This window comes from Polyodon spathula, chromosome 11 (assembly GCF_017654505.1).
Source record: "Polyodon spathula isolate WHYD16114869_AA chromosome 11, ASM1765450v1, whole genome shotgun sequence".
NCBI classification, from domain to species: Eukaryota; Metazoa; Chordata; class Actinopteri; order Acipenseriformes; family Polyodontidae; genus Polyodon; species Polyodon spathula.
Genome location: NC_054544.1, coordinates 14,108,357 through 14,135,485, shown reverse-complemented (window position 1 = coordinate 14,135,485; position 27,129 = coordinate 14,108,357). Strand labels below are relative to the sequence as shown.

Genomic DNA, 27,129 nt, shown 5'->3' with positions numbered 1-27,129 from the left:
GAATCTGCCTGCAGTGGGAGAGCAATCGTTGTGACAGCACAGCGGCCATTGAGAATTCTTTCCAGGGCCGCGTTTGAGAAACGCTGTACATCTGGTATTTCATCCAACCTAATCTCCTGTTTTTAACACCTTTTAATTCTGTTTTATTATGCCTTACCAACACAATAGTACTTTCCTTATGTTCCCATTGTAGAGTTTGCATATTTAGTTGCCTTGAAGCCAGAAGAGCTGCATTTGAACCATTTTTGACTTATGTGGTGGTGTTATAATAAAAAGTGTTTTAACTACAGGTTTAGTAAAAACATACAGTAGTACTAGTACACAGTACATTTTTATTATTAATTTATCATTTATAAATGATAACTTCCGGCTGTTAGTTGGCCCTTAACCCTCAAAATTATTAAGAACAAAATATTGATAGTGGCAGTTCTAAGGAAAAAATTAAAGCTGGTGTTTTTTAATTGATCCATTAACATTAAACCCACAGCAAGTTTACACTTCAGAGTTCTGTGTTCTGAGTTTGTACATGATGAGAGGGTACGGCTTCATCATTTCCCACCATCAGATGAAGAATCACTGCGTTTCCTTGGCAAAGATTAGTATTTTTTTATGTTTTATATTTTACTTTACAAAAAAGTGGTGGTGAATAAATGATTACCTTTTCGCTGCTTTCAATACCATTTGTTTAATGGGAAACCATTTTTATTCACTGCTGATTTGCCCCAGGGCTATGTTTTTTCAGGTCGCATAAATAAACTTTATTCACAGTACAGGGGATGAAAAAGATCAGTACAAAGGTAAACAGGAGGTATCCACCCCCATTTTCTTACACCTGTAAACAACATCCCTGAAAACTAAGACATTACAACAGCAATTCTTAATGTATTAGGGATTTCATTTTAAAATACCCCAATACTGTTGCAATTTAAAAAAAAAAAAAAAAAAAAAAAAAAAAAACAAACATACAGCTTGCCTTCCCTCCTATGTCCACTGAAAAGGGATGTCATGCAATTATGAGAATTATATGTGCAGTATGTGGATACTAATGCATGAGAGACCTATCGTATTTGAAAGTCTCAAACCTCATCCATCCCATGCTCTGTAAATCCTTCTTTATTTATTCCTTTGTCTTTCTGTTTTCATTGTTCTGATTTGTGTTAATAGTTTAGGATGACATTAAAAAAAGGATTAATTATAAAGAAATGACAGCAGCGTGAAGAGACGTGCGTTTATCAAGCAAAGCAAAGGACTCTCACATGAGGAACTGAAGCAGGCATTTAAGAAAAAAATGTAGTCCATTAGTTTTCTTATTCTAAATAATGATATTCCTAGTCTCACTGTATTCCTATATACAGATCATATGAGAAGAACTCCAGACTTAGGGGGAATTGCCATTAAGGAGTGTTTTCTGGCTGTAGTAGCATGGGTTTATTTCAACTGTGGATGGTATTGTTGCAATAGCGGGCCCTGTTCATTTATTTATTTTTTTTTGAAGCTGATTTTGATTTTGATTTCATTTTGATTTTTATGCATTTTCGGTTTTGTATTATTCGGTTGATGATAAAAGTAGTCATTTAGATTTTTTTTTTCTTTTGGGTATTGCTTCTGGTTTCTGGTGAAGATGTCTCAGGGATAACAGACTGGCTTTAAGCCAATCAGCTTGTGCTTTTTCACCATTGCCATATGATTATTCAGAATATTCTGCATACTGAATAATAATGGAATATTAGTGTGCATGTAAACATAGTGAGAGATGCTTCAGTGTTAATTAGAAGGGCGAGGGGAAAGGTAATGATAACCCACATTCTTATCAAAATTGAGGTAATAATATCAATATCTACATACTCTATACCACAGTACTTTCATCCATGCATATTAAGGCTTGTATGAGGGAGTCTTAATATTACATAGTCATTGTTTAAGTTATCATTTTAAAAGGCTGCGGAATGCTGCAATAAAATGCTGTCTTACTTATTTTTAAAGAAGCATTTGTATTGTGTTCATCTCAACTTCTAATCTTGTGCTAGATTCAGAATGATGATGTAATGGGCTGAATTAAGAAAATAAAATTAAATGACAAACTTTTCAACTAGAAATCTTTGTGTTTAATAAATAGAAGTCTGCTAATGAGATGCAGTGAGTCTGATGGGGTTTTTTATTATTATTATTATTATTATTATTATTATTATAGGGAAGCCCACACAGGTGTTGAAAGTTAGACTAATATCAAATTAGTATCATTTTCAATCCCCCCCCCCCCCCCCCCCCCCCCCTGAACATTTAAAGTTTGATTTTCTCAAGACAACATCTGTTACAATTACGATAACTGATAAAAAAAAAAAAGGTGGTTGAATGTGTTTCTTATTTATATAAGTTAATTATGTTTGAAACCAAGTTTAAGCTTGATTGCCCATTATGACTGGATAAAATTCATAACAAAATATTTTGTCGTTACCCTGCAGTTCTTCCTTCGTGTTTGAAACAAATTGGTGCTGGCTTTATGTTTGAGCACGATAATGAGCTCAGGCATTTTCAGCAATGGTGCATTAGTAGTCTGCACCACACCATATATCTGGAAAAGTTAAAAGAAATGTGATAGGCTGCTTGTATTCCAATAGAATACGGTTTATATGGGAATATATGAAAAAGAAGAACAAAAAGGGTACTCTACAATGTGTACAATCCCCAGGGCCATCCTCCAAGAGGCTCAGAAACTGCAGCTGCTATCCATATACTGTAAGATATACAGTACAGAAAACTTTTCACAGGCATGTGAACATATTGGCTAAATAGGAATAGAGCTAGCATACTGTGGTTGTAGAGCTATTATTCCTGAAAAAAACTGCTTGACGTTTACTTAGCGCCATGACCAGGTGCTGCAATATTTGGCCTTAGCATTGGAAGACAAGTGCAGCATGACCAACAGGTTGCCACCAGTTCCAGCAATATATGACTGTGACAGAAATACAATAAATCAATAAATAAATAAATAAATCTTCCTTCCGACCTGTGAGGGCGCTAAGGAACAGGAGGAAAAGTGTCTGGAAGGGCTGGCCTGACAAAAGAAAGAAAGAAGCAAGACTCTGTTTTAAGACCATAATGACCTGAAAGGTAAACGAAGGGCAGCTGCAAGTAGTAAGGCAGCTGCAACTGTTTACCTAGACGTCATGCAGGATTACGTATAGGGGCCAGGGTAACGCTGATCTTTTCCTTTGTTTGGGTTAACGTTAGGAGAGAATGACTGAGTGTTATACGTGTTGTGTGTTATTTTCTGTCTGTCTGTAATTGTCTGTCTTTGTCGCACTAATAGACAGTTAACGCACACCTCCGGAGCTGTTGAAAGGAAAGCACTATCCAGAGCACCACTGCACTGAGCACCTGCACGTTTTCGATCACCCAGGACTGGTGACCGTGCCGTTGTTTTTTGTTTGGGACTGTGCCCTTGTTTTCATTATCCCCGTGCTTTACACATTGTTGTGTATTGCCGGGGATTTATTATTTGACGGTCACCAGACCTGGAAAAAGAGCAATAAAACACTTATTCACTGAATCACCATTGTCTGTTCATCACTCCTGCACCGCAGCCACTTTGCCACAATGACACATGACACACATTCCTCCATCCAGTGGAGCAATCACCAAGACAAGGTATTAAAACCAAAACTCATCTAGGACAACCGGAAGCTGCTAGAGACTGGAAAATGCTGGCAGATGTGGACAACGGCTTATTTTCCCACCTGAGATTGCCACCACTAACCTTCAGAGCATGCTTTGTTCACCTGGTAGAATTAACAGTCCTATGGGAGGATGCTGTGGATGAGGTGTATGAAGGGAAGAAACTTTGGTATGCTCAACTAGCTGCTGAAGTGGAACAGTGAGAATGGAGAGTCCAGGTTTACCCAGTGGAGGCGGATTGTCGAGGATTTGTGGCACACTCCACAACCTGGTTTCTCAGAGGCATCGGATTCAGTGGCCAAGAGTTGTGATGCATAGTGAGAAACTTACTGAAGCAGCAGAGAGGAGCAGCAACTGGCTGTGATTGAAATGAAAAGATTCTGGTTGGGGACCTCAAGCACAGTAGAAAGAAAGCAATGTCGATGGAAAGGAAGGTAGGTAAGCTGGGCTCAGCTGAGTGGGGGACAGAAGGGAGTGATGCTGGGATGCCAGAATCACTATTGAGCCCTCTTAAGGTGTTGTGGGCTAGTCGATGAAAGACCAAGGATGGAAGGTGCCCACTTGAAGACCCTAGAGAAGTACTCAGCTCAGTCCAGACGGTTGTTATGCTGATGCGCTAGAGAGACCACACTGTGGTTGATCCCTGGAGCCAGCATTGCAGCCATTGTGTGTGCTAATGTGCCAGGGAGGCAAAATAGGCTGATCCCTGGAGTCAGCAGTACACTTAAGCCATCAACACTAGGCAGAAGGATATCTACATCATCAGATGGAAGGAAACGCAGATGGATCACATTAGTTTACAGCAAAAGAAGCTATGTCTTAGTTGGTGCTTATGGAGCCAATATCATCATTAAATTTTAACACCTACTCTCATGTAATGGAAATCATGAGTCCAGCATATTCCTAGTTCTTTGAATTGTAATGCCCTGAATGGGAAGCTAGAAAAAAGTGCAAGTCCAATGCATTTTTAATGGCTTCTATGCATTATTTATATGGTTCCTAAAACACTGCTAGTGCAGCACATGCTTGCTGAGGCTCTGCTGTGAGACTAAGGAATTACAATCTCCTTTCAGAGCGTTTGATTTTTTTTGCTACAATAATATCTCCCCTGTGAGCACTGCACACACATTACTGACAGCATGTGGATATATTCAAAGTGTAGAACAGTAACTGCAAGTAATCCCTCAGCAACTGAAAATGAGGAACATTTAATCCTGTTTACCCAGATGTTTTTGTGAGATAGAATTTGTTTTTTTTACTTTTAAGATATTTATATAATGATTTCCATTACATGAGAGTAGATGTTGAACTTCATGCTGATTTGAACTCGGCTCTCGCCAAGATAAGCACCAACTAAGAAGTAGCTTTGCAGTAAACTAATGTGATCCATCTGCATCTCCATCCATTTGCGTTGTTTTCCATTTGGTGATGTAGATATCCTTCTGTCTGGTGTTGATTGCTGAAGTGTAATGCTGGCTCAACGGATCAGCTCATTTTGCCTCCCCAGCGCATCAGCACACACAATGGCTGTGATGCTGGCTCCAGGGATCAACCCAGTGCGGTCTCCCCAGCACATCAGCATGACAACCGTCTAGATTAAGCTAAGTAGGGTACATCTCTGGGGTCTTCAAGTGGGCATCTTCCATCCTCAGTGTTTCGTTGACTAGTCCACGACACCTCAAGAGGGCGCAACAGTGATTCTGGCGTCCCAGCATCAACCCCCTCCATCCCCCACTCAGCTCAGCCCAGCTTACTTACCTGTACATCAGCGTTGCTTTCTTTCATAAGAACATAAGAAAGTTTACAAACGAGAGGAGGCCATTCGGCCCATCTTGCTCGTTTGGTTGTTAGTAGCTTATTGATCCCAGAATCTCATCAAGCAGCTTCTTGAAGGATCCCAGGGTGTCAGCTTCAACAACATTACTGGGGAGTTGATTCCAGACCCTCACAATTTTCTGTGTAAAAAAGTGCCTCCTATTTTCTGTTCTGAATGCCCCTTTGTCTAATCTCCATTTGTGACCCCTGGTCCTTGTTTCTTTTTTCAGGCTGAAAAAGTCCCTTGGGTCTACCTTTTAGAATTTTGAATTCTTGAATTAGGTCGCCACGTAGTCTTCTTTGTTCAAGACTGAACAGATTCAATTCTTTTAGCCTGTCTGCATATGGCATGCCTTTTAAGCCCGGAATAATTCTGGTCGCTCTTCTTTACACTCTTTCTAAAGCAGCAATATCTTTTTTATAGCGAGGTGACCAGAACTGCACACAATATTCAAGATGAGGTCTTACTAGTGCATTGTACAGTTTTAACATTACTTCCCTTGATTTAAATTCAACACTTTTCACAATGTATCCAAGCATCTTGTTAGCTTTTTTATAGCTTCCCCACATTGTCTAGATGAAGACATTTTTGAGTCAACAAAAACTCCTAGGTCTTTTTCATAGATTCCTTCTCCAATTTCAGTATCTCCCATATGATATTTATAATGTACATTTTTATTTCCTGCGTGCAGTACCTTACACTTTTCTCTATTAAATGTCATTTGCCATGTGTCTGCCCAGTTCTGAATCTTGTCTAGATCATTCTGAATGACCTTTGCTGCTGCAACAGTGTTTGCCACGCCTCCTACTTTTGTGTCGTCTTCAAATTTAACAAGTTTGCTTACTATACCAGAATCTAAATCATTAATGTAGATTAGGAATAGCAGAGGACCTAATACTGATCCCTGTGGTACACCACTGGTTACCACACTCCATTCTGAGGTTTTTCCTCTAATAAGTACTTTCTGTTTTCTACATGTTAACCACTCCCTAATCCATGTACACGTGTTTCCTTGAATCCCAACTGCGTTCAGTTTGAGAATTAATCTTTTGTGCGGGACTTTGTCAGAAGCTTTCTGGAAATCTAAATAAACCATGTCATATGCTTTGCAATTATCCATTATCGATGTTGCATCCTCAAAAAAATCAAGCAAGTTAGTTAGACACGATCTCCCTTTCCTCAAACCATGTTGACTGTCTCCCAGGACCCTGTTACCATATAGGTAATTTTCCATTTTGGATCTTATTATAGTTTCCATAAGTTTGCATATAATAGAAGTCAGGCTTACTGGTCTGTAGTTACCTGGTTCAGTTTTGTTTCCCTTTTTGTGGATCGGTATTACGTTTGCAATTTTCCAGTCTGTTGGTACCACCCCTGTGTCAAGAGACTGCTGCATGATCTTGGTTAGCGGTTTGTAAATTACTTCTTTCATTTCTTTGAGTACTGCTGGGAGGATCTCATCCGGCCCAGGGGATTTGTTTATTTTAAGAGCTCCTAGTCCCTTTAACACTTCTGCCTCAGTTATGCTAAAGTTATTTAAAACTGGATAGGAACTGGATGACATGTGGGGCATGTTGTCAGTATCTTCCTTTGTAAAAACTTGTGAAAAGTAATCATTTAATATATTTGCTATTTTTTTTTCTTCATCTTTGATTTTGCCATTTGTATCTCTTAAACATTTAATCTCCTCTTTGAATGTTCTCTTGCTGTTGTAATATTGGAAAAACATTTTGGAATTGGTTTTAGCTCCCTTAGCAATGTTCATTTCTATTTCTCTCTTGGCCTTTCTAACTTCCTTTTTGACTTGCGTTTGCAGTTCTGTGTACTCTTTCTGCGTACTTTCTTTTTGGTCCTTTTTTAATGCTCTGTAAAGTGCCTTTTTTCGCTGAATATTTTTTTTAATTGATCTATTAAACCATTTTGGCAATTTAGTTTTACATTTAGATTTGTCTACTTTAGGGATGTAATTGTTTTGCGCCTCTAGTACTACATTTTTGAAGAACAACCATCCTTCTTCTGTGGGTGTTTTCTCTATTTTACTCCAATCTACTTCTGTTAGTCTCTGTTTCATACCTTCATAGTTTGCTTTTCTAAAATTGTAAACCTTAGCTTTAGTCATTACTTTTGGGGTTTTAAAAAACACTTCAAATGAGACCATGTTGTGGTCTGAGTTTGCCAGTGGTTCTCTGACCTCTGTTTTAGTTATTCTATCTTCGTTATTTGAAAAGACTAAATCAAGGCATGCCTCCCCTCTAGTCGGTGCCTTGACAAATTGTGTTAGGAAGCAGTCATTTGTCATTTCCACCATTTCTATTTCATCCTTCGTGCTACCCACCGGGTTTTCCCATTTTATTTGGGGGAAGTTGAAATCCCCCATTAGTATGGCTTCTCCTTTGCTACACGCATTTCTAATGTCATTGTATAACAGATTATTTTGCTCACCGTCTGAATCTGGCGGTCTATAGCATGCTCCTATTATTATGCCCTTTGAATTTTTGTCCGTTATTCTGACCCATATTGATTCGGATTTATTTTCTTTGTCCAAGTTTAACACCTGGGCTTCAAGACTGTTTCTTATGTATAGCGCTACCCCTCCTCCTCTTCTGTCCTGCCTGTCTTTCCTATACAGTGTATACCCACAAATATTATATTCGTCCCCATCACTCTCAGACAACCACGTTTCTGTAACACCTATCACATCATAGTTACCTGTTAGTGCAGTAGCTTCAAGTTCTAGAATTTTGTTTCTGATACTTCTAACATTTAGATAAATACATTTAATGGTTGTCTTACCTGAGTTGTTGTCCTTGTTTTGATGCGGTCTCCCTTCTGTTTTTTTGTTGATTTCTCCCCCCTTCCTTTCTAGTTTAAATGCTTCTGAACCTGCTCGAGGATCTTTTCTCCAAGTAGACTGGTTCCCTTGTTATTTAAGTGCAGTCCATCCCGTCTATACAGATAGTCCTCGTTGTAGAATGTGGTCCAATGATCAAGACAGGTGAAGCCTTCCTGTGTGCACCACATCTTCAGCCATGCGTTTTGATTAATTATGTCCAGCTGTCCATATGGTCCTTTGCAAGGTGCCGGTAGTATACCAGAATACCACAGTTTTGGTTTTCTCTTTTAATTTCCTTCCTAGCTCTCTGAATTTGTTTTGCAGGGATTTTGGTCTGTCTCTTCCAATGTTGTTTGTACCGATGTGGCCGACTACTACCGGGTCCTCTCCTGTTTGTTGTAGGAGCCTGTCCACGTTCTCGGTGATGTGCTTGAGCGAGGCTCCCGGAAGGCAGCACACTGTTGTAGTAAGGGGGTCCAAACTGCGAATTGAACTTGCTGTGTTTCTCAATATGGAATCCCCAACAATCATGACCTCCCTTCTTTTTGCTGTCTGGTCACCACTGTCAATGGGGTCCTGGATGTTGTTTCTTTCATTCTCTTGTTGTTGGTTCTGCTCATCAAAATTCTGAAATGACTCAAATTTGTTGGTTGTTTTGATTTCTGGTGTTTGTGTTTAACGAAGTTTCTTTTTTTCCCTGCTTCTGCCTACCTGAACCCAGCTGTTCTGACCTTCTATCTCCCTGGTGGCTTTCAGTCTGTTAGGGGTGATGCAGACTTCCATGAATTGTGGGTGTGCCAGTTCCTCAAGATCCTGTTGCTGTCTCACTTCTTCCAGCTCCATTTCTAGCATACTTACTAGTTTATGCAAATCCTGGATCGCGCAGCACTTTACGCACACTTGGTTTAGCTCCGCTGGGTTTTCTCGGATTTCCCACATCAAGCAGGTGTCACAGATTACTGGCTTGAAGACCATGTTGAGGTTTTTTTTTTTGAAGTTTAGTTTCTTCTGCAGCTGTCAACCTGCTTTCAAACTGCTTCTAAACTGCTCTGTACTTTTCCACGCCTGTACTTCTCCCACTCGCTGTCGCTTCCACTCGCTGTCGCTGGGAAGACCCAGCCTTTCTATTGTGCTTGAGATCCCCATCCAGAATCTTTCTGTCTCAACCACAGCCAGTTGCTGCTCCTTTCTGCTGCTTCAGATAAGTTCTTCACTGTGCGATGCAACTCTTGGCCACTGAACCCGACGTCGGGTTGTAGAGTATGCCTCAAATCCTCGACAATCCACCTCCACTAGGTAAACTCAGACTCCATCCTCGCTGTTCCGCTTCAGCAGCTAGTTGAGCATACCAAAGTTTCTTCCTCTCATACGCCTCATCCGCAGCATCTTCCCATGGCACTGTTAACTCTACCAGATGAACAAGGTGTGCTGATCCAGACCACAAGACATTGTCTGGTCGAAGGTTAGTGGTGGCAATCTCAGGTGGAAAAATAAGCTGTTAACCAACATCTGCCAGCATCTTCCAGTCTCTAGCAGCTTCCAGTTGTCCTGGACGAGGCTTGGTTAACACCTTTTCTTGGTGGTTGCTCTCCTGGACAGAGGAATATTGTCTTTTCTGTGTATTGCTTTGGTGGAACTGGTGGAAACTTATTGGTCAGGTTACGTTTGTCTTCCAAGGCTAAGGCCAAGCATTGCAGCACCTGGTCATGGCGCCAAGTGAACCGTCCTTGGTTAAGACCCACCTTACATCCTGTCAAAATGTGCCTTAATGTTGCAGGTGATGAACACAAAGGACATGAGGGATCCTCACCCACCCAGAGGTTTAGGTTCTGTGGTGATGGGAGAACATCATATGCTGATCTGATGAGGAAACTGGTCCTGCTCTGTTCCATTGTCCATAGGTCTTGCCACCTGATCTTGCCTTGTTCCACACTCTCCCATCTCATCCAGTCTCCCTGCTTGGCTTGGAAAATGGCCTTTACACACCTGATCCTCTCCTCCTGCTTTTGCACCTCATTGACTACCAGCTTCCTCCGTTGAGCAGGGGTTGCCTTATGCCATGTAGGAGGAGCTGAACGGACCAAAACCTCCTTTTCCATGCTGAACTTGCCCCATAATATCTCAAATTCAAAGGGCAGCCTTAGCATTTTCCACAGCTTTCTTTGCTGTCCATTTTCTTCCAGTTTTCAACACAGGTGCTGCCTCCCTTACGCATTTGTCACGTGAATCTACTAATGTCATTTCCAGTCAGACTTTGGTGCACTTAACTCCTCGGTTAGAGCAGAGATTGGTAGCTGCAGTATTCCTTTACCAGTATTGCTGGGGCAGCGTGGAACTCCCAACCATTTCCTGACGAATGAACTGATTAAAGCTTCCAGCTTCTCAACTGTTGTCAAGGAAAGCTCGTACACAATCAATGGCCACAGCAGTCTTTGCAGTAGACTGAAAGCACCAGAGTTGCAGTTTGCCTGGTAAAGCGCTGCTGTCTATGCTCTTCAACCCTTCCACTGCTTGTTGTCTAACTTCTCCCACACAAACTGTGTCCTTTAGATCCCCATCATACCATCTCCCTAGTCTTTTCACTGGCTTCTTGGACACTGTTGGTTTTGCCTCACCATTAATGTAGAACCTTTTATCTACTACTTTAATTATAATTATAGATATGCTCTTTGATTTAGTGGGCTTGAATTGCATTCGTGCCCTTTCAATGTTATTGGTTAATTTGCCCAATAATCCATTACTGCAGGCTACTGTTGTATTCATTGTTGTCATGTCATCCATGTATGCTCGATTTGGTGGTAGTCGCATTCCAGAATCCAAGCGCTCTCCTCCCACTACCATTTTGATGCCCCAGTAATTACTTCCATTGCCGTGGTAAAAGCCAGTGGAGAAATGGTACATCCTGCCATTATTCCAACTTCTAGGCATTGCCATGTAGTGTTGAATTCTGAAGTTGAAAAACTAAATTGCAAATCTCCAAAGTAGGCTTTCACTAAATTTGTTATTGTCATCGGTACGCTGAAAAAATCAAATGCTGCCCAAAGAAGTTCATGTGGCACTGAACCATATGCAAATCCAGGAATGTCACATGGAGCTCCTTCCTCTCCTTTTTTGCTGATTAAATTTGTTTCCAGATTACGCTGATGTGTTCTAAGCATCCTGGGAAACCTGGAATGCCTGCTTTTTGTACTGAAGTGTCAATGAAGCAGTTCTTTAATAGGTAGGTTGACAATCTCTGAGCAATAATGCTGAAGAAAATCTTGCCTTCTATGTTTAATAGGGAAATAGGACGAAACTGACCGATGCTTGTAGAATCCTTTTCTTTTGGTATAAAGACTCCACCTGCTCGGCGCCGTGCTCTTGGTACAACCTGTTTTTCCCATGCCACTTTCATCAATTTCCACAGGATTCATAGAACTCCAGAAGCACTCTTGTGCACTCTGTATGGAACTCCATTAGGCCCTGGAAATGATGATGCCCTTGCTTTTTTCACAGCTTGCTCTACTTCTTTCCACTTAGGTGCACAGTCCTCCATTTGGTATTCCGGTGGATTGATAGGTGGGATATCTGAAGGAATTGACATAGGCTCCTGCCTTTTTTAATCTGTATGTGTTTCCTCTAAATATCTCTCCAGCTCAAACTTTGATTATTTTAGTGTGCCATTTTTCTCACTGGTGAATATCTTCTTTACAAATTTGAATGGATCTTTATAAAAGTTAGTTCTCGCACGCTCTTTCTTTTTGTAGCATTTCCGTAGGTGCTCAGCTTTATGCAATATTGCAAGCTTATCTTTTATGACCCTTTGTAACAGATTGAGTCCCTCTTCTGACTTTGTTCTGCTTTTGTCCATTGCTTCCTCAACTGCCTCCTTTCTCTAACTAAGCGGTCAATCTCCTGCTGCTGTCTAGATTTTCCAGAAATAGTTTGTACTTTTTTCTTCCTTTTATCAATTCCAAACCTCTCGTTTCCATATTCCAAATTTATCCAGCTTCTTTTCAACTGTTCCATTTAACCTTTCCAAAGTAAAACAGAGATCTGTGTTTACTGTGTCCCACGCAGTTTTCTCACAAGCTCTTGGTCATTTGACTCCAGGCTTGTGTCCGTTGAGGTTCTTTTCTCTCTTACGCTGGTTTGTCTGACCGGGTTCGCAAGGATCATTAGGTTCATCACTAGTTGTATCCATGCAAGTCCTCCTCACGTCTATGACAGGGGTGCTGAGATCCTGCGAACTGTGGTTTGCTTCCTGTTGCTGGATTTCATTCGACAGAATGATTTCATAAGAAGTACTGATCAATGCGAGGCCCTAGTCCCTTCTCCCTCAAGTATTTCATTCTCCCTTGATGAATCTTCAAACCTCTGACAGTTGTTGCCTTGCTCGAGCCGCAGACACAAACATGGAGTTCCATGTCTTTGCTAACTGCAGATCTTGAACTAGTCTTTTGTGAAGTACTTTCCATTTTCATGTCCTTTTCCGTTCCTAAGTCGTTAACCATGTTATCCAACGTTGAGTCATCTTCCGCCCCCGCTCTCGCAGACTCTAGGGGTATTTTTCTCTTTAATTTCTTAGAAGCTTTGGGTGGGTGTTTCCAGCATCCTGTTTACCTTTGAAAACAAAGAGCTGGATACTGCCGACCAGGGTAACTAACCCTTGCCAACCCAGCTGTCTCTCCATACTGTCACGAGGTCTTTCCCTTGTTTCCAGCTGCACTATTTACAGCAGTCACTGGATGTATCCAGATCTTCATGATTTCCATTACATGAGAGTAGATGTTGAACTTCATGCTGATTTGAACTCGGCTCTAACCAAGATAAGCACCAGCTAAGATGTAGCTTTGCAGTAAACGAATGTAATCCATCTGCATCTCCATCCATTTGCGTTGTGCTTGCATATGAACTAATACTGTATATATTGCCTTTTGAATCCCAGTGGCATAAAAGGCATGAGTGATACATTCAACACTTCTTCATATAAACACCTACTTGTTTTGAAGTGTTAAACTATACAATAACAGGGTAGCAAATATAATACTTGCATTATTCTCGTATGGTTCTGTCTACTTAAATATCTCATCACCTAATCACTAATTTAGTATGCACTTGTTCTGAAAAAATACCTGTTCAAGCCAGTCTTATTCCAGCTAAAACTAGCTTTGCCAAACCATAATGGAGGAAAATATTCTCCAAGGTGAATATCAGGATATACCGGAAGCATAGTCATTTATTCTATACAACACACAGAGGACAGAATACACACATATTTTTGTGGTTAAAGCAAACCCTTGACTGTGGTACTGTATGATGTAGAAAAACTTGACTGAGCTGTATTAAATCAACATTTTGCCAATAAGCTCTTGTAGCCAATAATACTGTAAAATCAATAGATAGCTTGGGGTACATTATATCAATTCAGACATTATCAGAAAGAAAGTACACATTTCTATGCGGTACTACACATTAATAGAAGAACATCTGGGGACGATATTGGAAGGAACTGCGTATTGTTTGGTTCATCTTCTAATATAAATTAATATTTTAGTTGTGACAAAGTCATGGAAGAGAATACCATCCAAACATTACTCAGAATGTAGTACCAGGGGAGAGAACCCATCATGAATTGGTGATGCCTTCCCATTCAGTTGAAGTACAGCATTGGATTATTAGGTATAATGTGACACATGGGGCCAGATTTATCAAGTTCTTCACTCCAAAGTTATTTTTTTTCCCCCTTACTGAAAATATAATGCATTCATGTTATTAATATATATATATATATATATATATATATATATATATATATATATATATATATATATATATATAGTATATATACTTCTTGCTTTTATTTTTTTAAATTTGATATATACAAATGACGATACTTCTTATTAAGTGCTAGATTTCTTTAGAATTAAACGTATAATATAAGCTGTCATCGTATGTTTACTGCTTGTTGAAGTCCTACCCCTTTGTGAAGAGGCTGGCTGTAGGGTGACATCAGTCCAGAAAGGAGTACACAGAGACAAGCAGTACGGGGATTGAAACTGTGATGCTGTGATGCTCAGTGCATTTATTGAGTGAAACAAATACAAGATTTAAACAAAAAAAACAGGACACAGCACCTGAGGCCAAAATAAACTGACAAACAAAACAGACTAATACTAAACAAACAGGGTGGACAAACGCTAGAGACAAAACAAGTACAGTGCTGGTTCTCCAGCACGTCGTAGCAATTGTTATTTTTTGTTTTCTTTAAATAGTTTTTACCTCCTCTCCATACCCGTTCTCCACTGAACACACAGTGAGTAAAATGTGCATCTCTATATACTGTTGTGCTGTGATTCAATTACTAATTAATTATTCACTTGAATCCCAGCACATTAACTAATTTGTGCAACCCCGTGCCCACATACTATTAATTACTATAAATGCACGTGAAGTGAAGTGCAATCCCCATCACTAAATGCAACTATATATTTTAAATCACTCGTGCTACACAGACCCATTCATATCCCATGCACCAATACCTATATACCAACATTAATATACCACACACAACACACAACACACAAATACACAACACACAAATACACACAGGACCTATATATATATATATATATATATATATATATATATATATATATATTATAATATATATATATATATATATATATATATATATATATATATATATATATATATATAATAAAACACATTCATTTTTCAAATATTGATCCATATTTATGCCAGACAGGTATATATATATATATATACACACACACCATTGAGGTTTTATAGGAAACCACCCTAACCCTAACCCCTATACAGTGCCTATAGTAAGTATTGACCCCCCTTGGACGTTGTCACAGTTTGTTGTGTTACAACCTGAAATATTGATGCATTTAAATGGGATTTCTTTTCCTTTGATTTTCACAACCTACTTAACACTTTGAAGAATTTTTATTATGAACAACACTTAATGAAAAAAAAAAAATTTAAATGTCATGGTTAGATAGGTATTCACCCTCCTGAGTCAATACTTGGTGGAACCACCTTTGGCAGCAATTACAGCTGTGAGTCTTTTGGGGTAAGTCTCTACCAGGTTTGCACATCTGGATTGTGCAATATACGACCTTTCTTCTTGGCAAAATTGTTCAAGCTCTGTCAAGTTGGATGGTGATCGTTGGTGGACAGCAATCTTCAAGTCTTGCCACAGATTCTCAATTGGAGTCAAGTTCGGGCTTTGACTGGGCAATGTAGGACATTCACTTTCTTATTTTTAAGCCACTCCAGTGTCACTTTGGCTGTGTGCTTGGGGTCATTGTCCTGCTGAAAGGTGAATTATACTGAATGTGCATGTCTAATTGTAAACATAATCTACCTACCTAATGTTAAAAAAAGTACTCCCTCTGCAAAAATGACAAAATGACATGACAACTTTACGCCCCCTGGTCATTGACTCGACAGAATCCAGTATATATAAACAGTGGGTAAACTATAACAAGATGCTCTACTGGGATTGGACCTTTGACCTTTGGAGAGTGTGAAAGCTAAAGTCAGTTATGTAGCATTTTCTTTCTGAAACAGTCCAAGCAAAAACCTTATCTTTGCATTATTTCGATGCTGAGAATTCTCTGTCTTTCTCGCTCTCTTCTTAGGCAGCAAACATCCCACTCGTTTGTGAACTTGGCATCGATAAATTATCTTTTGATGACTTTTCTCTGGATGTCGACGCCATGATCACTGCTGCCCTCCGCATGTTTATGGAGCTCGGCATGGTGCAAAAATTCAAAATCGATTATGAGGTAAACTTGGACCCTGCCAACATAAACTACCACCCTGAAGGCATTATGCCAGTATCTATAACCGGAATGCAATCTACCTTTCTTTCCCCTCCCAGACGCTGTGTAGATGGTTGTTGACAGTCAGGAAGAATTACCGAATGGTGTTGTACCACAACTGGCGGCATGCGTTCAATGTTTGTCAGTGCATGTTTTCAATGTTAACAGTAAGTACCACACACCTGCTTTTCTCATTTGTTAGCACCCGGAAGGGTGATTTAAGAACACTGTAGTAACATTTTATCTCTTAACAAACCCCTCATCATCTCTTCATTGTTCCATAAAAAAAACAAGCATCTAAGTTTTTGTATTTTCTGTCTAAAGTCAGTAACGTTTGTAAGAGTCACTCCTCGCTTGGGGAATGTTAGATTCTGTATTACATTTGTTCTCCATCTTCTAGCTCAACAGGAAGGTAATCAGAAAGGTATTTTCTAACACAGATACATATTTTACTGTATTATTATTTTTTCACATTATGACTTTTATGCTCTAAAGGCTCAAAAGCCATTAGTATCACACTGAAAAATGCTTAACTACCTTGACTAGCCTGTGAGGATTGCAAATATAAGTACAGAAAGACATACTGAATCTTTTGGCTTTGATGTTTTTTTTTTCTTCCTCAATTGATTGCTTTATTTTTTGTCTGAAGGAGTTCCAAGAATAAACCAATAAATAAACTTAGCAAGCTTATGATGTTTGTTGATGATGGGGGGGGGGGGGTTAAGGGGGGGTTTGTTAGGTTAACTATTGTTAGTCAGCAGGCTAACTATCATTATTTTACAATACACATTGACTATGATCAGTTTCTTTGCTTTGTCTGCTAACATAAACTTTTCTGACATGTTTCAATATGAGCTTGACATTTACCCTTTATGACGTTTTCATTCTAAATTTATAGAACATTTTCCGTAGACAAAACAGAAGGGCCTGTTATGTTACTGCTTTTCTGAGGTATTGGTACTGTGTAAGACAATATTAGAGGATACTTTTCATGGCTGCTTCAAGGGGGCTCTCTTTTATTTTGGAATTCCTGAAGAATCCATTCTAGATCCATTCGGAACCACTTTCCAATGACTATTCAAACGATTTATAATGTCCTTACAATCCAGGAGCATGTAAGTCATCAGCTATTACAAAATGTTTATTATTAACACTTCTGTGATTGTTTATTTGTGAAAAAAAAAGTATTCTCATTGTGATATGTATTTATACTTTAATTCTCAGACAGCAGGTTTTCAGAAAACTCTGACAGAGGTTGAAATGTTAGCTCTGATTGTAGGCTGTTTGTGCCATGACCTGGACCACCGGGGAACGAATAATGCGTTTCAAGCAAAGTACGTTTTTAACATTGTAACTGCTGTTGGTCTCTTTTTAAAGACTTGTGTAGACATTGATACCAATTAATTCCAAAAAGAACCTTCCGGTTGTGTTGTACAATGTCTTTATTGAGCTGTTTATCTGTAGATGCTCCAAGCTCCAAGTTATTTGAAAAAAAAAAAACACCACTTAGAATTCCCCCCCAAAAAAAGGAACACCTTAAGACTACAGTATGTGCCGGCAAGTTAAATGGATGAGTGTGTTCTTACTGGTTCGGTAATTTTATTGGGTAAAGTTTTCTCTTCTCAATAGAATCATGCTAATTGCACATTTTGTGAATCTATCTATCCCTCTGTTTATTAATTAATAAATTAAATTTAGTTAAAAGAGAAGTATAAATAATTTGTTAGTTGTTTGCTGTTAAACTGGATTTCCTGTCTCCTTCTTCTAGGACAGGTTCAGCTTTGTCTCAGTTGTATGGTACGTCGGCTACTCTGGAGCATCACCATTTTAATCATGCCGTCATGATTCTTCAAAGTGAGGTACTGTGCATATTTGACCATTTTTAATGTTAATTCTCTTGCCATCTTCCATTGCTTGTATGATATAAAGCAAAACCTGTTGCTAAAAATGAAGCACCTCTTAGATTTTGTAAACTAAAGTGTTTTGTTTATGATTGTCTTTCATCACGTCATTTAAAAAAAAAAAATCAATATTTGTTCAATTTCCAATTTTTAAATATCCCATTTGAATATCGCGTCACCACTATGGCCTACTTACTAATCAGGCTGACTGAAGATCAATGAGCAGCCTCAGTTCATGATATCAAGTCAAGCACCCCTTTTCACCTGCAAACTGAAGCAAGGGAGCGTCCAACGGAACCTTGGAGTCAAGGGCCCAGCCTGGGAGGTATCTGCCTGGACTCGTGACTCACCTGACCAGTGGGGTCGCTTTAACATGATGAAGTTATCAAACTCCAGACAGTTTTTGAAGGAGTCACTGGGGCACCTTACATAGAATCTTATCTGAAACATTGATAGATACTAAGTTTCAGATAAGCTTAATGTGGACTGTGTAAAACAGTTGAGACACAAAGCCATACTTATCTATATCTTTATTTTTCTTTTGAGATGGAACGGTTTGTGATTTCTATGATGTTATTTGTTTCTAAACCACTGCTGAGAAGTATCACCTGAATTTGGTTGGCTTGTTATAGTAGAATGGTTGCTATGGAAACAGTGTTTTCCTTCCAACTAGCCCATCAGTATGTAACATACCACTCCGAGACCACATACCGCATACAACAATTATTGAAACTTTCATAATGCTGTCTGTTTTTTTTATTTCTTAATAAACAGTGAATGATTAAAAAATCTGTTTAAAAATGTTCTTGCAGATAACTTTGATTGCAAAAGTGATGGAAAATGTTGTACTTTCAAAGTAATTTGCTTTCAGCTCCTAAGTCCCATTTTCACTGAAACACTTATCCCCGGGTGCAGTCCCCTGTTCCTTTGTAATTTTACTATTGAATTCAATCAATCAATCAATTTTTATTTAATATAGCCCCCTTCACAATAAATTGTCACAGGGCGCTTCACAACAGAACAGAACAGCAGTTGTTTGGTGAGCACAAAAAACAATCAACAATAAATATCAAAATGCAAAACTATACAGGTAAAATGCAGTACAATACAAGGTAATAACATTGAAATATGAACGACAGATTATAAAAATACGTCTTCAATCAGGTTTTAAAAACCGCTACATTTTATGGCAAACTAGCAGTTGATTCTATAATTCGGGAGCCCTAAAGCCAAATGCTCTACCTCCTGTGTTTTTTTTAACAATCCTAGGGACAGTAAGCAGTCCTGTGTCCTGGGATCGCAGTGGTCGTATAGGTGTGTATGGGATTAAAATATCATTTAAATATGAGGAAGCTAAACCATTTAATGCTTTGTATGTAATAGGCATAACCTTAAGATCAACCCTGAACTTAACAGGGAGCCAATGTAGGGCTGCCAGTGCCGGGGTAATGTGATCATATCTTGTACTTCTTGTTAAGACCATGGCAGCAGCATTCTGCACAAGCTGCAGTCGAGATAAGATTGATCTGGGAATACCAGAGAACAGAGCATTGCAGTAATCTAGTCTGGGTGTTATAAAAGCATGCATCAACCTCTCTGCATCTTGCATGGATAGAAAGTACCTTAGCTTAGCAATATTTCTTAAATGAAAAAATGATACTTTGGTTACCTTTCTAGTATAAGGTTCAAATGAGAGATATGGGATAAAGATTATACCCAGATTTCTCATTTCAGACCTCAACTTGAATGGAAAGCTGTCAGCTGCAAAAGCATGTGAATTTGTATTGTTGAATTGATTTTTTGATCCTAATAGCATTATCTGTTTTATCAGAGTTTAATAATAAATAATTTTTATTATGGTTTTTGCAGATATTCTTACCCAATTATATATAGTATACCCAATTATTTTACCGTCGTCTTTCTTCCAAATTTAGAATATCCAGTAATGTTCACCGTAGAAATCCCCTCAGTGCAGGTGAATTAAAGGTCACTGGGTGTCCTCCGATCCCAGGACCAAGGCAATTTTCTCTTTACACCCAAGAGTGCTACAGAGGATGTCTTCTAGCCTCTGGAGGACAAAGCCATCTCTGCAGGTGCTGGCCAGCAGGGTCTGCTGTAGCACAGTAAGGATTTTGCTTCACTAACCTGCAGGAGTGCCAAGTCAAGATCGGCAACTTTGCACAGTCAGAACATGAGCCAGAACGTGAACCCCTAACTGCATACTATCCACCACCACTGTTTTCCAACTCTACCGAAAAGTCAAGATTTGGATTGTTGACTTTAATGTACCTGGTAGTAAAATTTCAGACAGCAAAAACTAGTGAGCCACAGTGATGTGCTATCTTCCTTGCTGAACAGTATATTTGTAGGCTACGTTGTTAATATATGTAAAATCTGTTTAAAACCCCTTATTTGCAAAAAGACTTTCTAAATATGAAAAGTGTAATTAGCAGTAAAGCACAAAAATGCTCAAAAGGTATTTTTCCTAGTTAGCTTTTGAGGAAAACAGGGCTCACTGAGGTGTGGACTGCACCTGATCAGTGATAGAAGCCTGATCGTCAGAGGAGCTTTTGATTCTAACACATTTTGAAAGGGGTTTCCAAGTTCAGCTCATTTCAGTTTCTGGATTTTATTGGATTCCCTTCGTGACACATTTGCTATACCCCAGTGAGGGTTAAATTAAATAAACTTTAATATCAAAGTCACATTTGCATAAGCAGATCACGTCTGTGCTGTGATTTGTACGTGCAGAAAATAGGAGAATTCCCTTGTTGAGATAATTACATCTCTGATGGATTAGGTAATGTTAAAGGCATGCTAAATGTTAGCAATACTGTAAATGCTTCCATTTACGAACAATGTTAGACACAAGTATAGTCAGTTATAGGGATTACCAGCCTGAGTGGTTATGTCTCTTAAGTTGAATTTCAGATATTTTAGTTGTTCTGTAGAATGAACTCACATTATCTACACTGCCATTAGTTATTTGTTATCCCTTCTAATACTTTTAAATCCTACTACCATCTATAGAAGAGTCCAATTTCAATTGGCTCAAATGCCCACTTGTTATCTAGTAAGCATCCAGCGACAGTTCACATGTAATAAAAGCCTATTATGAGCCAGCTGTTATAGAAACTGGTAATGGTTAATATAGGATTACTATTAATTTACTATCACCTAGCGGACATGGCATTTATACCTTCAAACCTTTTTTGTAAATGGTGTAATGTATATATATATATATATATATATATATATATATATATATATATATATATATATATATATATATATATGTATACACACACATTTACCTATTTATATATATATATATATATAATATATATATATATATTGCATATATATATATAACAGATATATATATATATTATATTTATATATATATATGTTATAGATATATATAAATATTCTATATAAGTTATTTTAGATATTTTACTCTACTTGTAGAGTAGTGTGAAGGGATATAACTTTAGCTTGTGGTGATATTGACTCATGCAGGTAGCAAGGGATTTAGAACCAGTTATGAGAGAATTAGATTCAGAGTTATAAAGCTTTGCAATAACTTGAGACATCTGTGGCATTCTGTTATGTGACAAAACTACACATTTTAGAGTGGCCTTTTATTGTCTAAAGCACAAGGTGTACCTGTGTAATGATCATGCTGTTTAATCAGCTTCTTGATATGCCATATCTGTCAGGTGGATGGATTATTTTGGCAAAGGAGAAATGCTCACTAACAGGGATGTAAAAAAATTTGTGCATAAAATTTGAGAGAAATAAGCTTTTTGTGCGTATGGAAAATTTCTGGGATCTTTTATTTCCGCTCATGAAACATGGGACCAACACTTTACATGTTTGTGTGTGTGTGTGTGTGTGTGTGTGTGTATATATATATATATTATTATATAGATATATATATAAGATATATATATATATATATCGTAAATTTATGGACTACCTGAAAAAGGAAAATAAAGATACAAAGTGGACATTAAAACTGTACATTTGTACAAAATGTTTAGCATTTTAGCCATGTCATTTTACTCACCCCTACATCTCCTTGCATGTTGTAAAGAGGGCGGACAAACCTCAAAGTGCTTTATCAGCAGTATACAGACATTACTAAGGTGCTGGGATTCCTAAGGTTCACAATATAATATAATATAATATAATATAATATAATATAATATAATATAATATAATATGTTAAACCAGAGCAGTTTAACTGTTTCAAAGAGCTGGGGCTACCCAGTGAATCAAGTTTAAACTAAAGTTAACCCTTTCTGTTGAGCTTCTCGTTTTCTCTCAACTGCTGATGTTTAAGCAGGTCTCATATTATTGTACTTTAGTTTAATGTACAATTATGTTCCCTCACCGCAGCATCTCCACACAACAGCTCAGGAGACAGCTAACTCTATGGGTTTCCAATTGAGCTTAATGGACACCTTGCCAGTAGGGGCCGTTGTAGAGTGGTGAGGAGAAACAGTTCCTGATGATTTTGACACCCCAGTCTGCGGGAAATCCAGTGACAAGGCAAAGCTCCTTGTGGGTTCCCAGTGAAGATCAGCAACTTGACACAGTTAATATTTGAAACTGGATGTAAACATGAGCCTGGAGAGCCTTTTGTTTTTATGGTTTCCTTAACCCTAATAAACCTTTCAAGGCTGTGCATAGGCTACAACAGAAAAGAACAAAACATACAGAGAGTCACTCTCTCTACACAAATAGAGGGGTAACCTTGCCTTTTATATATTTCATCACCCCAGACTCCAGGAACAGGCTCTTCATTGACTGATTCCAAAGAGCACTCTCCTGCACAGCTGCAGGTACCTGCTGCCTCTCCCAGCAGCACACACCCCAGAAACACAGCCTGCAGCAGTGAGCAAATACAACACAACCAAAGCAGAAACCACTGTTATAATTACAAGTTGATATGCATCAGACACATAATGATCATTGTACATTTTTTCATTTCTTTCTATATATATATATATATATAGAGAGAGAGAGAGAGAGAGAGAGAGAGAGAGAGAGAGAGAGAGAGAGAGAGAGAGACGTACTGCATACAAGACAGTTTTCAAAACTTTTCTTAAAGGAATTGGACTTGAAAACTGGGAAGAAACAACTTCTTTCTGCAGCCTTCGTTGTATTTATTTAAAAAAAAAAAATGTCATGATGTCATTTATACATTAGTGTGTACAGTATTAATATTTCAAAATAAACAGGTGTCAGTCATGCAGATACAGCGTGGGAAAGCTCAGAATGGTAGCATTGTGTGATGAAGAGAAAGAAGATTGGAATCATAATGTAGCTAAACTGCATGCCTCCAGCAATGCTAAGTTTGTTCTGTAATGTTTTAAAAATGCTTCTGTGTTGTTTTGTCTCTTTACAGGGCCACAACATCTTTGCCAACTTATCCTCCAGGGAGTATAGTGACCTTATGCAGCTTCTGAAACAGTCAATACTGGCCACTGACCTTACCCTCTACTTTGAGTATGTGCAAATTATTTATTTGATATTTATTTGAACCTTTTTCAGGGTAAAATTAATGTGCTGTGAACATACTGAAAACTCAGAAGTTGTGGCTAATGCTTTGTCGTACTTATCTGTTAGCATTGCTTGTTTATGTGTTCGAATTTGTTGGCCATTTACCATGCATACCACAGTAATGGGGACTTTTATTTAATAAAAACAGACTGTATGTACAACCCACATGCAATCTACAAGCAGTCCACATAGCAGTCCGTGTCATGGGTTATAAATAACGTAACCTCATTTCTGGTGATTGAACTAACAGGTTCATTTGTACACGCTGAAGCCAGTCCTGGTTTGACCAACACCTTTTTCTGTTCAGTACTTTAAGTGATTCATATTGACTAATGCACAGTCAACTTAGGAACAGTAATGAGTTGTTTCTTTAAAAAAACATGTATAAATCAATAATGCTGCAAATGTAATATTGTGCTTTCTGTTGTATAGCTTTATTATAGACATTTTTTAAGTTGACTTTTTAGTAAGCCGATAATTGTTACATTTAATTGTAGAAATGTTACCTAAGATTATCCAACATACTCATAGACTCAATAGAAATGCACATGTCCAAAGCATTTTTTTCAATAAAAAATGTATTAAAGATGGGACACATAACATTAGAAGGTAAATCCCCATATTGTGAAACTCAAATGTGCTTGTTGACTTATTTATTAAAACATTTATGTTAAAACATAATAGTTTGAAATATAATTATGCATTTTTGGTATATGAATGTCTCCAAAATGTCTGTTTTAAACACATTGTTTAATCATTTGTTGATATACAACTTATTTAGTTTCTAGTGCCCCCTTGTGGAAGTTTTGTGCAATTGAAAATGTAATTTCCTAGACTTGTGACTGCAACGTGCATGAACAATTATTAACTACACTGCACTTAATCTCTTGTGCAAAGTTTCCGCTATTTTGAGTTAAATAGAAAACAACAGACTATTCATGATACGAATAAAGGGCCCAATCTCTATCTTGCTAGCTGTAGAACATTATTGTTTTGCAGTGGAGCAAAAGCTTAAATCTGATCCATAATGTAGCCAAGGGCATGTATTATTGCTGGGCAGATCTGGATACTTTACTGAACTATAATTACAAACATGCAATTCTCATTATAATGCCGACCATTCTAATTATAATATATTGCTTTTTTTCAGGAAGAGAAATGAATTTTTTGAACTGGTTGATAAAGGAGAATATAACTGGAACGTTAAGAATCATCGAGAAATGTTCAGGTAAGTCCAGCGTCCTGTATTAGTGAAATGCACCAGTACCTCTGTGTATCACCTTCCCATTATTTTAATGTAGAGATTCGTCAAGTACATGTAGAGCCTTTTTTTCCAGTTAAAAGTTTGCTACAGTTTTATTTGTTTATTTTGTTTGTTTTTTTCATGGTAATAAACTACAAACTACAATCCCTTTCAAACACATTAACCTGTTCATTTCTAGCTATGGAACATTATAGTTTATTAAGGAATCTGTTTATATGTGTGTTATTGTGGTAAAAATAAAGATTAAAACACCTGGATGCTTTTTTCCCCTTAATTTAAGATCCTCAAATTGTACCATTCCTGTTATGTCCTCAGGGACCACTAGTGTAATTTTTAGTTAGTTAGTTTGAATTAAAAACAATAGCAGACACTGTTTGCTGTAAGATGCTGTGCCTTTCTCCAGGTCTATGCTGATGACTGCCTGTGATCTGGGAGCTGTGACAAAACCTTGGGAGATATCAAGGAAGGCAAGTAATTGAATTTTCGTAGCTGATCTGACTAGCAGCTCATTTTGTGCCTGGGTCTGAGGATTCAGCAAACTGGATATTCACAAAATCCACAATGCAGGCAAAGTCTTCTAAACAAAACTACTAAATTCTGAAAATCTATCTTGGCCCATTAAAGCAGTGTATACATTGGCTACTTGCCTAGAAATTCAACCCAAGTGCTTTGAACACCTGCTGCTTTTGTACAGTACTGTACTGCACACACTGTAGCTCTAGCTTCACCTTGTGTTCACTGTATCTCTGTGATTATTATGGGATACATTGGGCTGCAGTTGCCCTAGTTGCAAAGGGAGCAACAAATAGTCACTGTTCTGTATTAACCTTTGCTCAAACTTTTCTTTTATTTCTGTATGAATGTGTTTCAGGTGGCTGAGCTTGTAACCAGTGAATTCTTCGAACAAGGAGACAGAGAAAGATCAGAACTAAAACTCACTCCGTCGGTAAACCATACACATACCTTAGTCTTCATCATATTTACTCATTGTTATTTTTTTATTTTATTTTGTAATAAGTATATAAAACCCATCATATATTATTCTCTCACAGAATTTTGCGTTGATCTACCACCTTATCTACTGTGTCAGGAAATTAGTTTTTATTTATTTATTTTTTCAATGCAAAAGAATTTAGGCTAACTGCAAATGTCAGAAAAAAAAAAAACATTTAGTATAGTAGTGAGGTAACGAGGTGTCAGTAGTATCAAACGTGTAGAAGTTCTATACTCTGAATTAGTAAGTCTAAGTACTACTACAGCTTTCTGGGGCATATAGTAAACAGACAAAATATGGTCAACACATCAAAAATGGTATTGCTGACAATATATTTTCAACATAGTGAGGCTTTTGAAAATTGTAATTCAACAACAATTTGCAACTACTACATTGTTTACATTGTAAAGTTAGTATTAAAATCCATTTTGTCAATGGCAATGTAGACCAGTGCCATTAATTGGGTGGACCTAGCTTTCATTACGTGTTAAAATTATTTTTGGTTACATTGTGTTTCTCCATATTTTAACACAAAGGATGATGCAAGTGATGATGAAGCACTTTTTAAAATGCAAAACAGCTGGAATTGTAGAAGTTCTGTTACTCTTAAATAAGTAATGTTTCTCAATTGGGATTTACTGTGATTCCAGCTGAATTAAATATGCCATCAGGGATAATTGTGGAAAAAATATGAAATACCATTTTGAACCAAAAATAGTTCCGTATGTGATACAAGTTGTTAGGATCAATGATGGCATTTTTTGGTTTAACAGGGGATAAATAAAATACACCTAATTTCTTCTGAACAGCAAGCAACAACAATAGTAATGTATTCCCTAGCTAGATAAACGGCATCATGTGATGCTGTACTATGCATATCAGCAGTGACATTGTTTTCAATCTCTAGGGAGGCATATTTAATATACAGAAGGGCAGTAAAGCATGAAATTGTGTTTGTGTTGCAGGCCATTTTTGATCGGAACAGGAAAGATGAACTGCCAGGCCTCCAGCTAGAGTGGATTGATGGAATCTGTGCTCCACTCTATGAGGTAATCCCCACAGCCTTTACATTGTGACCTGCAATAGAGGGGAGAATACTGCCACAATAAGACAAAGGGGAAATGTTCCACTGCTGTACCTCATCTGCCATTATACAATATCTGACTGTGTGCTAGAACAATACAGAACCACTGCCTTTTAGCTGAGTATGCTACTTATACTTGTTCTGGACACATGGTTAAGG

At 38.0% G+C, this 27,129-nt stretch overlaps 1 protein-coding gene across 2 annotated transcripts in view; it reads left to right on the top strand.

The window, feature by feature from the left end:
- The window catches only part of LOC121322545 (dual 3',5'-cyclic-AMP and -GMP phosphodiesterase 11A), a 70,772-nt gene that overhangs the window by 38,501 nt on the left and 5,142 nt on the right, over positions 1–27,129 (top strand). For both annotated transcript variants that reach the window (XM_041262652.1, XM_041262651.1), the window contains 9 exons: positions 15,977–16,123; positions 16,219–16,326; positions 17,384–17,493; positions 17,928–18,018; positions 23,474–23,574; positions 24,779–24,856; positions 25,296–25,359; positions 25,764–25,838; positions 26,852–26,935. In XM_041262652.1, coding sequence (XP_041118586.1) covers positions 15,977–16,123; positions 16,219–16,326; positions 17,384–17,493; positions 17,928–18,018; positions 23,474–23,574; positions 24,779–24,856; positions 25,296–25,359; positions 25,764–25,838; positions 26,852–26,935 — 858 coding nt within the window. The remainder of the gene's footprint in view (positions 1–15,976; positions 16,124–16,218; positions 16,327–17,383; positions 17,494–17,927; positions 18,019–23,473; positions 23,575–24,778; positions 24,857–25,295; positions 25,360–25,763; positions 25,839–26,851; positions 26,936–27,129) is intronic.